Genomic DNA, 13,255 nt, shown 5'->3' on the forward strand with positions numbered 1-13,255 from the left:
TTAATCCAGTAACACTTTAATATACAATCTAATAGTTATAATTGATTTTAATATAAATGTTTATTTATATATAACTTCTATGTTACAGTTGTTAATTTCAGTCAAATTAAAAAAAAAAGCATATTTTTAAAAAAATAACCAAACATAAATTTCCAACATAATTTTATTAATTAAATATAATATTTTTATTATAAAATAAACTGTAAAGTATATATAAGAGAAGAGAATGTTTAAAAAAAAAGAAAACCACCCGAACTACTAAAGATTTGTATGAACTTAGTTCACAAAGCCCAAAAGGATTGGGTCAACAACACTGGACCCTCCTAATACTCTTCCAAGCATATCTTTATCATAAACCAAATCAAAATCTCTCTTGTGCGTTGCTTTCTCCCCAATTGTCTTGTCAAAAGCGACTTTGTGATTATAGATGGAAAGAAATTTATACCGCTCAAAGTTTTCATATTATATGAAAATTTTCTTACAAATATATTAAAAAGAAATTGCAAGAAAACATTTTTTCTTGTTATTTTTTTTAAAAATTTTAGTTGACAGATAAACTTTTTATAAATAATTATTTCTTATAAAATTATAAAATTCACAAATATTTCTTACAAAATTTATTGCGAGAAGTATTTTACATAAAATATTTTGTAAAAAAATTAACAACAATTTTTTACAATTTTTTTTTATAATAAAATTTATAAGTATTTTTTTTTCTTTAATTTTTAAATTAAAAAAAGAAATTGAAGTGAAAAAGAAAAATAATTAGTTCTAAAACCTAGAATTTACCTTTTACTTTTTCTTTAGTCACATCAAAAAGTTATTTATTGTTTTATCGACAATTGTTAAAAGTTAATTCTTGTTAATAAAAAAATTAAACCTATAACTTCTTTCACTTTTTTTATATAATTTATCAAATTAATTTTATCTCTTTAAATTATTAGGAAAAAAATCGAACACGACCTTCTATTTTCTAGCCATTACACCACCTTATCATTCAACTTTATTTGCTAACCATATGATTAGTGTTTGAAGTAACGAGTGTGAAGATGGCGATAAGATTCTTGAAGCATAGATTGATGAGAAAAAGATAGAATGAAAGCTTGAAATATCCCATGTCGATCGTGGTTTTGTAGTTACAACAACATTTCAGTCTTGTAATGAAAGCTGTGTTATACTATGTTAATTAATTCAATGATGAGCATGGGCAAAGTTTGTCACCCAAGACAACGTTGACGCATGTTCGGCATCAATTGGTCGAAACTGTGGCTAGATTGTGACACCATTTCTGTGACCTGCATAATCCATTCATGGCCGTTCAATTTTGCAGCCTGCAATAACTCAGCTTCTCAGAAACGGGTCCACACCGATTCATGTCACTCAATCGTGTCCTCGCCAAACAGATCCTAATCTTCAACTTGTATTTTTCTAATGCTCAAATGCTACATGTTCTTCACTGGTGCTACTGTATAAAAATGACTCACCCCTTCTTTGGTTTTTGTGTTTCTGTCTCAACTCAGGAGTTTCTCTTCTCACACACACTCTTTCACTCACTCTCAAATCACTCTCTCTCTTTTTCTTGCGGTGTTTTCTTTCCAAGTTAAGCACTTTATTACACTTTCAGTCCCTACCATGTCATTCCCTTCTACCCTTTTTCGTTTTCCATTGTTTCTGTCTCTCTGAAGTGCAAAAACATGTTACTCAGAACTTGCACCGTACCAACTCCAACCTCATGGCTGCACCATTCCAAGGACTCTTCATCTGAGAGACATAACGCTGAGAAGAAAATTTGCATGTCACGAGAGTGGAAGAACCAAAGCATGAAGATGAAACAAAGTGGAGAAGTGGGAGAAGAAGAAAAGCAGAAATTTTTGAAGAAGAGAGGAACACCAGTTTCGGTTCGGGAACTGTTTTCGGGTTCTGGTTTGGATGAGCATGAAGAGGGTGGTTTGGGGTTGCAGACGTCGGTGATGGGCGGTGGGATGGGGAGTGGCGGTGGCAGGATCTGCGGTGGTTTTAATGGAAGTGGAAGAGGCTCACATGGTAGGGATTGGACAGATGCTTATTATCAGAACATGATTGAAGCAAACCCCAATAATGCTCTTTTGCTTGGAAATTATGCTAAGTTTTTGAAGGAGGTAATTACGTTCACTTTTAGTTTGGTTTAGTTTGGTGGATGCTTAAGCTTGTTTCTTTCTATTACTACTTAGTGTTTTTGTGACATTGAATTTGCAAATAGGTTCGTGGAGATTATCTTAAAGCAGGGGAATATCTTGAAAGAGCCATTTTGGTTAATCCTGGTGATGCTAATGTTTTGTCCCTCTATGCTGATTTGATATGGCAAACAGAGAAGAATGCTGATCGAGCTGAGGGCTATTTTGATCAAGCTGTTAAAAGTGCACCAGATGATTGGTGAGATAAATATACACAGATTAGGAGAAAAAAATATTTTTGTTTGTTTTGTAGTAGTGTTGTAGCTTAATTATAGTTGATAAAACTAATGTATGAACCTTATTTATTGTCCATCTTCAGCTATGTTCTGGCTTCTTATGCAAAATTTCTCTGGGATGTTGAAGAAGATGAAGAAGAAGACAAAGAATGTGAACAAAAGACTGATCTGGGCCATGCATATCCACTTGATCTGTTTAAAGAAACCAAAGATAGCCCTCATGGTAGTCAAGTTTTTCAATCCTAAATCTCTGAGTGAACTTGGATAATCTTAAAAGACTAATGAACTATTAGAGTCTCAAACAATAATGTGTTCCCTTTTTTCATCTCTTATAAGTGACTATTATGTAACATATATATCGGTTTAGTAGAGTAGAGTTGACTATGTAGCTGTTAATAGCTTATGCTACAAATAAGAGAAACCAAACCTGAAATCTGTCTTCTGTTGTATACTAGGGAGGCTTCCACTGCTGTATCTTGAGAATATGAAATTTTGGTTGAAAATGAAGAAAAGAGAACAACCCTTTTACGGTTTCACCATGTTCTTTAATTGCTTATCTTGAACTAGAGTTGTTAAAAACAGTGATCACAATGCAATGAGATTATGGGTTGATTCATATGTAACAGCTTCCATGCCTCTCTCAAGATTGAATAAAAATGGGCCAAAAGGAAATGTTTTAGTCTCCCTCATGACTTGTTTTGGTACCATATTTTCCCTACGTTTTTCCTAAAAAAAGCTCAACATCTAGTACATCTAGTTCTCCCTTTATTGATCAAGGATCAAATATGTTGGGCAAAGTTGATCCAATTTTATGACAAGAAAGGAAAACACCAAAAGTAATCATGAAAATTTAATGAGCGTAAGTCTTATATCAAGTAAAAATAGAAAGCAAGAAAAAAAATGTATACACTTATTATTTTAAAGTTTTAAGTTCTAAACAATGTTAATATTTTTATATGTGTTTATATTGAGAATTTAAATGTGAGTCTAAATCACATATCAAACAAAAATGAAAAAGTTGAGCATCATACAAAAATGAAAATCTATAAACTTATTGTCTTAAAGTTTTTTTGTTAAAAATGATATCAATTCCTTATGTGTAGGATAGACTCGTTTCTCTTACCTTCTCTCCTAATGAATCCTTCTTGAAAGATCCATCAAATAAAGCATAGAATATTCATGTGATAGGTTTAAATAACAATATAACATAAACCAATGGCTCCAAATGTAGATGGGACCTGGTTTGCAACTTCATCTTTGTGGTCACAGCCAATAGTATTGAAAGTATGGGTCTCTGTCTTCTTTGTCTTTAACCTGTCAGATACACTCCTTGATATGTTTGAGATGCGTCTTATTTAAACACTCTCTTCTCATAATTTTGTACTCACTCCATGAGAAGTGATATCACCGTTAATTTAGCTTTAGTTATTAAACTATTATCTCAGCCTTCAGAAACACTCATAAGCTTTTATTTCTGGCTAGACTGAGATTTTGAAACACTAAGAAAAGGAAACGCGATTTGGAAACACATATCTAGATTTCATCGTCAATCATGAAATCTACCATGTCGAGTTTTGAGGTCAAAACATGCTACAAGCCATGTTGGTCATATGAGTTATGGAATAAAGGTTAGAGTTACCTATTTAATGTTCTTTCTTATCTGTATGAATGATTAAATGCTCCCAAGTCTATCTTCACACGTGATAAGAAATAGCCTTTCCACCACTCATCTTCTCATGTCCAATTAGAATTCAGCTAAGAGTCTAAGCCCACCATGGATTAGGTACCCAAATGGAAAAAGTTTCTTTCACACCATGTGATTACCATATAACAATCTTTGTAACAGGAAAATCATCTTAACATAACAATTTTTTTTTGTTTCTAATAAAAAAACAAGTGAAAGATATCGTAGTGTTAAAGTGTTAAATGAGTGTAAAAAAAATTATAGTGTAAAGTATAATTTTCAATCGCAAATAGTTATGTTCTTCTTAGACAAACTTGATATTTTCAATATCAGGTAAGATCGTCAAGATCATGAGATCATTTTTTATTATATAAGAAGAGTTCTTTCACAAAATGTATTTCTCGGTAATGGTTCTAGAGATCCTATATCTATCGGTATGAAAATAAATCATGTGACGGGTTTCTTATTTGAACAAATGGTACTTCAAACTTAGAATGAGTATAAAGAAATTAAGTATACTTCTTTATTTTTTGAGTTGTTATATCGTTCAAGACCTTTGGTCTCTATCCAAACTTATGAAAAAAATGGAATCACATCTTATAGACTTGTTGAGAATAATTCTGATCTAGTTCATGACCTATTAAGAGTTTCAAGCATTGCGGATAATGAAGATTTCTTTTTTTTCTTTCAAGTTTTTAAGGTTACATAATTACTTAATCCGCAACATTTTTTACTTTGATTTTGTTCGGAGACTGTTTTTGTAAAATAACTAGCTATCTATATAGATAGTATTGTAAATATTGGCCTATTTTTTGGTCATTCCTTGTCCGTGAATTTAAAGAACCAATCACCAGAAACCAAGAAAAAGAAAATTAAAGAGAAGATCGTCATCCATCCACAGGCAGAAGAAAGTTCCATTCTGCACATCCTATGTACAAAATTGCATAGGATTTCTAAATGAAAACACAGTTACAAGCAAAATTTATGTCCATAGAACTGAAACTAAGCATTAAAAAGCACGTATGCATGACTCAGTTAACTACTTACACTTGATCTCATCTTGGTCCTGATAATTGAACACATGACATAGGCACATTACTGAAAAAACTGGCTTGTCCTGATGAAGTAGCTTCTCCACTACTCAATTTCATGAAAGCTGAATAAGTACCAGCTTGAGATAATGAAGGAGGATCAGGCACAGTACACAAACCTTCAAGCATCTGAGCCACTTTTGTCATGGAAGGCCTCAAACTCACATCATCTTGTATGCACCAAAGAGCAACTTTTAGAGCAGCCTCAACCCTTTCATCCTTCTCATCAATATCTATCTTTGGATCAAGAACTTCCTTCAGTTTCCCTTCATCCATCATTCTGAACACATAAGAAGGAAAATGTGCTTTCTCTGCTCCTTCCCATTGATCATAGTTCTTCCTCCCTCCGATTATCTCAAGCAAGAGCATGCCATAGCTGAAAACATCACTCTTCTCCGAAATTGCATAGTTTGTAATCCATTCTGGTGCTAAATACCCTCTCGTGCCCCTCAGAGTTGTGAACACGTGGCTCTGCTCGCGGCTCATTAGCTTGGCCAATCCAAAATCTGAAACCTTTGCTGTGAAATTATCATCAAGAAGAACATTCTGTGGCTTGATGTCACAGTGGATAATCCTCACTTCACACTCCTCGTGGAGATACGCCAATCCCTTAGCCGTGCCTATTGCAATGTTGTACCTTGTCTCCCAGTTCAGCAAGAAACTGTTCTCACTGTTCTTGAAGATCCATTTGTCCAGAGAACCCCTCGCCATGTATTCATACACAAGAAGACGATGAGGACCCTCAGCGCAGAACCCTTTGAGCTTCACCAGATGAACATGGTGAATACTTCCAATTATGGACACTTCTGCTTTGAACTCTTTGGCTCCTTGTCCAACACCTTCCAATTTCTTCACAGCCAATTGGGTGCCATCTTCAAGCTCACCTAAATACACTGAGCCAAAACCTCCTTCTCCAATTTTTGTGGAGAAATCCTTTGTCGCTCTACAAAGAGCAGCAAAAGTAAAACGCGCCGGCATCCCAGAGATACTGTCCAAGAAATCATCGTCTTCCTCGAACGTGTCTTCGGGATACCTAGTATCATTCTTCTTCCTCTTGTAGTAGTACAAGAATACTGTCACAAGACCAACAATAACCAGCACTGTGAGAACTGCTATGACTAGAACTAGCACCGTGTCTTTCCTTCCATTTTTGTTGCCATGTCCATCATCACCACCACCACCAATGGAGACCTTCATGTATGAAACATAACCACCGGTGCCCCCCTTACTGCGTTGGAAACTCCCAGTGTCATCAAAATGAAAGCATCTTCCGGTACTGTTTTCAAAGAAAAGCACACGGCAAGAACAGTTTCCTACACAAGACTCTTTGCAAGAGTTAAGGGTTGATTTTGAGACCGGTGTAGTGTACTTGAGAGCAAAATAATCAAGCTCTTCACCGACATACACAAGTTCTGTTGAAGTACTAGAACAGGTGGAGATGTTGGGGGGTTTGCAGTTAAAACTAGTTCTGAGAAGTTTGGGGCAGATGCACCAGTTTTCAAAGAAGCAAACATAGTAAGGATCACAAGGCTGAGGAGTGCCACAAGGGTCTTGTGGTACCTTAACTGCCTCAGGGGTGGGAGACCTCCCTTTGTTAAGGTCATAAAAAGTGATAGCCCCGGTTGGATCCAAGGTAGCAGCCCACAATGAGTTTGGATCTGAGTGCTCAGAGAAGTTAATTTTCCACAGCAAAGCTCCATTTGGGTCAAAAAATCTCCATGAATTGGACACCAGAGAAGCTGAGTGAACCTTGGTAGTGCCATTTTTGGAGCTTCTATGAGCTTCTTCTGATAGGGACCAGTACATTTGTGGAGGTTCAAATCCTGCGTAGAGAAACAAATCAGCTTCCTTATAACTAAGATAATAGTTCATGTTCAAGCTGTTGTGGAAGCTTTTGAGCATCATTCCCTCCACAAATTCTTGCCCAGGTAAAAGAGTATCAGTGGGATGGCTAAAACTCTGCCAAATGGCTGTGCCATTTTCCCCAACCAACACCAAATTCCCTGAGTCTAGCAACTCCATGGCTCTCACTTTATTCCCTGTTGTATTTGTTGCCCAAACCACAGCATCATCACCTTTCAAATATGCATTCCCACCACGGTCCAACTCAAATTTTGCAGATTTTCCAACGAGTAACCCTCTGTTCGCAGTCCAAACCACTTTGTAGCTGCTTAAGTGCAAGACAACTAAAACAAACGACGAAACATCGAGAGTAGTGAAGAATCCTAAACCGAAAGCAGAGTTGTTGGATATCAAGAAAAAACCATTATGGTCGCTCCACTCAGGCTGCGATGCACTGAAGCCAGGATATATCTGATGAATGTGTTGATCTTTCGCCAGACAGGTACTACTGAACAAAAGGAACACACACAAAAACGAGGTTCCCCACCTTAACATACCCATCATCCTATGACTGCATCAAAACATTGAGTATTAACTCAAACAAGGATCATGTAAGATCTGAGAAGATAATAAACAACTTGGTTACTAACACTACACCTTGATTTACTTCACACAAAGTATGGAATTGTTTCCTTGAGTGAAACAGAAGCAAACCAAACCACGAGGTGGGTGTGAAACTACTGTAAAAAGATGGAGATTTTCATGGAAAATAGTGCAGGAAAGCATGTGAGGAAAGATAGAAGGAAGTGCAGAATGAAATGAAGAGAAATAGTAACAGAGGTATGAATATGGCAGACCTTTATTTTGCATTGAGTTGGAGAAGCGATGTGGTGATGTTAGAATGTTGAAGAAGAAGAAGAAGAAGAAGAAGAGGAAGATTAGAAGGAGTTGTGTGCACTTTGTCCATAGCTACATATGGTTGAAATTCTATGTTCTTTCACTACAGACTAATAAATGGTAGGGATGATGTTGTTGCATAGTTTCACTATGATGCTCCTAAACTTGCCTGTTTTTGAGGTTATTGACCCTTTTGACTTATTTTTGTGTGTGAATATATATATATATATATATATATATATATATATATATATATATATATATATATATAATGAAGAAATTTGTAAAAAAAAAAGATAAAATTTAAATGAATCAATTTTTTTTTATTCGTTCAGATTTTTAATTTTTTTTATATGATCTGAGTTAGATTAACTTGATTAAGAACAGATTAAATTAGTTTTGATCAATATGAAATTATTTTATTTGAAAAAATTATCTTATCCCACAATTCACGTATAATTTTGTAAACAGTGTGAGCAACGTAATTTATTGTGACTAATTGTTATAAACTAAATAATAATAAATAAATAAATAAAATCAATAAATCATAACATTACAAATGTAAAAAAATTAATAATAAAAGATATATTGATATGATTCGAATTCATCAAACTTACAAGTAAAAAACAGTATTGAAATTTAATCTTGAGTTCGACTTAATTGACCTAAAATCGCAAACATTTAAGCTTTCAAGTTAACCTAAATTAATAAACACTTCTATAGTACCTATTTAGGTTAAAAAATGGAATGAAGTAAGAAAAAATAAATTTCTACTTCAAATTTATGTAAAAGAAATACACATGAAATGGAATTGTCTTTTCGTCATCTATAAATAATTATTTTTATTTCATTTCAATTCGATTTACATATAATTAAACATGTAATAATCAATTACTAATATTTTTTTATTCCTAGTGATTAGTCTTATTTACACCAAAAGAAAAATATAACCTTCAATTAGTATCATTGAATAATATCTTGGAAATTTACGGCAAATTTGATAACATTAATTCAACAAATTTTCAAATGCATTAAAAAACGACTTCAAATTCTCTAATGATTTTTTTGTGTTGGTCCTTGAATATTAAAATTACACCGTGTTAATATTTTAAATATCTTCTTAATATATTTTAAAACATCAAAATTAATACGTTAATAGAAAAATAACACAGAAAAATTCAAAAAAAAAATTAAATTCATTAAAAAACTTTTTTTTTCAATTTCATTAAATAAAAACTACAATATTTGGTACCGGTCTCAATGCGGCAATACGAAAACCACTTTTAAGAAGTCCAGTGAGAAGACTACAAATGTTTACTTTAGATTGGTGGATAGATAGTGAAAAACTAATAAATTAAAGAAAAATAATTGGAAAATTGAGAGAGAGGAATGAATAAAAATTTATAATATATTTTTTATATTTTTATCATTTTTAAATGATTTTTAAAAATTATTTAATTAAAATTGTCAACATAATAAAATTTTGATAAAATTTTGACAAAAACAAGATAATATTTGAAAATAATGCTGCAAATTAATTAATTAATTAAATTTATTATTTTAATTATTTAATTTTGTATATTATACTAATGGCATGTGACATAAATCATGAATAAAATAAAATGTCATTAATTAAAATTTTTTTGTTAATCAAATGAATGATAAATGTAATATATTACATTGTCATCTTTGACATAACCTATTATATATCTTTTTTTAATAGTAAAAATAAATTTAAAATATTAAATATAATGAAATAAATTAAAAAATAAAATAAATAAAAAATAAAACGTATTTAATAAAAATAAAAATTTATTATTATTATAAAGAAATTGATTTTTTAGGACTTTGACTTGGTCGTTTTGGAGAGCTTTCAAAAATGAGTTGGCATACCACCTGCCACATTAGTTTCTACCCAACCCTATTTATTATAGTACTCTTTTTACTTACTATCACACTTCAACATCACAGCATGCATTTATTAATTCGGATAATTAATAAATACTAGAACTTTCAGGAACATTTATATATAAATTAATTAATTATGCCATTAATAAATTAATTAATTAATTAGGCAGAATGAAAATTTCATGTTACCGCAATTACTGCACTGACAACCAATCAAAACTTCAATTTTCCATGACGTTCTCAATATTTTAGTTTGCAAAATATTTACTAAAATAAACATGTTGAAAAATCTATAGAGAAAATAGGGATATTAAAATTGAAGAAAATAGTCACTAAAATTTATAAATAATTTTGAATCTACTCCAACCTTGATATAAAAATTTAATCTTGGAATTAAATGTAACAGTTTTCACCATTAAATATTAATAATAATAATAATAATTATTATTATTATTATTATTATTATTATTATTATTATTATTATTAAAACAGACATATCAACTAAATCAGAAATCAATGTCAGAGTAATGAAGCTCAACATCTATGTGTTTAGCTATTTAAAGCAAACCATAAAAAATAAATAGCCACGTGTATTATGTATATTAAGTATGTTTTATCTCTCATTAAGAATTAAAATCAGATTTTTTTTTCTAAACTTATGGATTAAAATAAATAAAAAAGTATGAAGATTAATTAAAGGTCACAATTTTAAAGAAAGAAAAAAATTGCCTAAAATTTGTCGCTAACTGAATATGTGAAAGGGAATGACTAGCTACCTAGTATTGGTTGTTTACGATTAAATATAATTACTAAATAATATATTTAAAAAATTGGTAAGAAAAAATAATAACCCTCCATTGAGTAGTTAGATTGCATTAAAACAAATTTTAATTTTAATTTTTTTTTATAAACATGCTTATCAATAACTCACTTAGACATAATATTTAATACTAATATAAATATTTTATTATTAGAATGAAGTTGTCAAATGTTTTTTTTTTTCCTAAAAACTGAGTTCTCAAAAGCTAATTTTCTTGACATAAATAGTAGCTATCTCGACTTGTTTCGTTACCAGGTAATGTTTGAAAATATTCGTAGATATTTTGTGAATACTTTTAATTTCACGTGAACTTGTTTAAAAAATAGTTTTAAAATAAAAATTCAAATAAAATATATCTGAAAATATATTTTAAATAAAATTAGATTATAAAATATTATTATTATCTTTTTACACCATAAAAATAAATTTAAATAAGGTTAATATATTTTAAAAAATAGCTTTATAAATCTAAATAAAAAATATACACATATAAATTAAATTATATGTAATTTTAAAATTTTTAATACTTTTTCATTAAAATTTGATTTTTATCACTTTTTCTAAAAAAAAATAACGAACCACAAATTGTAAATATCTATAAATTGAATATCATAATAATTGTTTTTTTTTTTCTTTGAGATGTGGCGTTGACGTACCACAAATTTTAAAATAAAAACTAAATGTGTACCAAATTAATATAAACTAAATATAATTTTCTTAAAAATATTATATCACAGCCACTTTGAAGGAAGCATCTTTATAGATAAGGTTCTTTTTATAATAAAACAAATTAAAAGACTAGAGATATTTTTAATAATATTATTCCAACTTATAAAGCTAGAAGAAATATAAAATAAAGAAAGTGACCCTTAATTAAGTTTTGTTTTCCAAAAACTGATTTTGAAAAGTCTAAAGTTCTCTAGAAAAGGATTGACAGGTCAATTATGGGGTCAATATTAATTGATTAAAGAAAAAAAAGTCACAATCTACTAAAACTATATCAACACACTTCAAGTCTCTCTTGTGAATTTATTCAATCCAACACTTTTTTTTCTTCTTTTTAACCCATGAAATCTAAGTAAGTCCAAGTTGTTTTACTTTTGCAAGTGTGGAAAGTGAAAATTTCTTACCAGAAAAAGAAAGATTTATAATTTAATAGGATTTGTTTACCAAAACTTAGAAAATTTAATTTAAGACATTCTTCAGTGTAATTCTTTTACATCATGAAAGCGTAAAACAGTGAATTACTAAAAAGCATAAAACGACAATACCATTTATATTTATAGAGATAATCGAATTGTGTAAAAGAAAATATATAAATTTTTGAATATTCAATTATTATGAATATTAAGTAGGGTCACAAAAATAGATCATTCAATTCATTTTGACTCAACTTCACATTGATTTGTTAAAATTGGATTGGTTTAGGATATTCTAAGTCATTTTAAGAGTTAGAATTATCGATTTAGTTTGTTAATGGATGGATTAACGAATTGGCAGCCACTTTTTTTAATTTTTAATTTTTTAAATTTATTTAAAAATATATTTAATCATGTAAATACTTTTAACTATATTTAATCGTGTAAATATTTAATATTTTTAATTAAATTAATAAAAATAATTGTTATATTTATATATTAAACTTTTTATTATAATTTTTAATTAAAATTTAGTTTATAAATAATAATAATTTAAATTACAATGTTATCATATATTTTCATCAATAATACAATATATATTTTGTTAACATTTTTTTATTACTTTTAATTTTAATTTTTAATTTAGAAAAATACGAGACATCATATTAGTTGAAGCGGAGAAAAACAGATTAGAAAGTTTAAAACTTGATTAAAAATTTAATATATTTTTAGTCCTATAATTTTTATAAAATAATTCACATTAGATTTGTAATTTTTGTTTGGCTTAACTTAATTTTTTAATTTTATAAAGTTTTTTTGTTATATTAATATTAAATTTTTATTAAAATTAATATATCAAATCATTTTACCTAAAAATTTAAATATTTAAACTAAATTTTATTTTGTAAATGAAATAATTTGGTATATAAATTATAAAAAAATGTAATGTCAATTAAAAAAATAGACTTAATTAAAATTAAAGTAAATTAAATCAAATAAAAATAAAATATCTAATCGAATTTTTCGTACAAATTAGAGAACCAAAATAAAATTTTAAACTTAAAACTTTAACTCGACGGGTAAAATATAACTAATTTTATCACTCTTAATATTATAATATTATAGTGTATTGAATTTGATAAATTAAAGATATTGTGATTTCAAAATGCGAACTAATTACTCACAGCAAAGTTTTCAAAATCATATTATTGAAAATATTTATTAATATGAAAAACAATTTATTTCAAAATTTAAAGATTTAAATCATTAAATTTTACTTAGAAAATTCGGAACCTTCCGAATACATCACTATTAAACCTAAATTGATGACCATAATAGTCTACAGATTTGTAGGTATAGCATTTTTTTTCATATTGCCTCATTGATGAATTTCAATCACATAAAAGAGATTGTGATATACTATTT

General features: G+C 29.4%; 2 protein-coding genes across 3 annotated transcripts; one reads left to right on the top strand and one right to left on the bottom strand.

Annotated features, from left to right (window-relative positions):
- The first annotated feature begins 1,480 nt into the window (after positions 1 to 1,480).
- Positions 1,481 to 3,059, top strand: LOC114186094. The gene is made up of 3 exons (XM_028074114.1): positions 1,481 to 2,138; positions 2,240 to 2,412; positions 2,533 to 3,059. The coding sequence occupies exons 1-3, from the start codon at positions 1,695 to 1,697 to the stop codon at positions 2,693 to 2,695; spliced, it is 780 nt and encodes a 259-aa protein (XP_027929915.1). The 5' UTR covers positions 1,481 to 1,694; the 3' UTR covers positions 2,696 to 3,059.
- Positions 3,060 to 4,999: 1,940 nt separating this feature from the next.
- On the bottom strand, positions 5,000 to 8,148 carry LOC114186211 (G-type lectin S-receptor-like serine/threonine-protein kinase SD2-5). Of its 2 annotated transcripts, XM_028074252.1 has the most exons (3): positions 7,924 to 8,148; positions 7,724 to 7,806; positions 5,000 to 7,637 (listed from the first exon to the last, which is right to left on the bottom strand). In XM_028074252.1, exon 3 carries the CDS (start codon positions 7,628 to 7,630, stop codon positions 5,189 to 5,191), a length of 2,442 nt encoding a protein of 813 aa, XP_027930053.1. In that variant the 5' UTR covers positions 7,631 to 7,637; positions 7,724 to 7,806; positions 7,924 to 8,148; the 3' UTR covers positions 5,000 to 5,188. The 2 variants fall into 2 exon arrangements, with proteins under 2 accessions (XP_027930053.1, XP_027930054.1); XM_028074253.1 differs by lacking the exon at positions 7,724 to 7,806.
- Between the last annotated feature and the right edge of the window lie 5,107 nt (positions 8,149 to 13,255).

The sequence above is a fragment of the Vigna unguiculata genome, chromosome 5 (genome assembly GCF_004118075.2).
Source record: "Vigna unguiculata cultivar IT97K-499-35 chromosome 5, ASM411807v1, whole genome shotgun sequence".
Classification (NCBI taxonomy): domain Eukaryota; kingdom Viridiplantae; phylum Streptophyta; class Magnoliopsida; order Fabales; family Fabaceae; genus Vigna; species Vigna unguiculata.

Excerpts from the sequence above, each read along its gene's own strand:
- LOC114186094 (XM_028074114.1), top strand. The coding sequence starts at position 1,695 with ATGTTACTCAGAACTTGCACCGTACCAACTCCAACCTCATGGCTGCAC. Across the intron at positions 2,139-2,239 it reads ATGCTAAGTTTTTGAAGGAG|GTTCGTGGAGATTATCTTAA; the intron begins GTAATTACGTTC and ends ATTTGCAAATAG. Across the intron at positions 2,413-2,532 it reads AAAAGTGCACCAGATGATTG|CTATGTTCTGGCTTCTTATG; the intron begins GTGAGATAAATA and ends GTCCATCTTCAG.
- LOC114186211 (XM_028074253.1), bottom strand. The coding sequence starts at position 7,630 with ATGATGGGTATGTTAAGGTGGGGAACCTCGTTTTTGTGTGTGTTCCTT.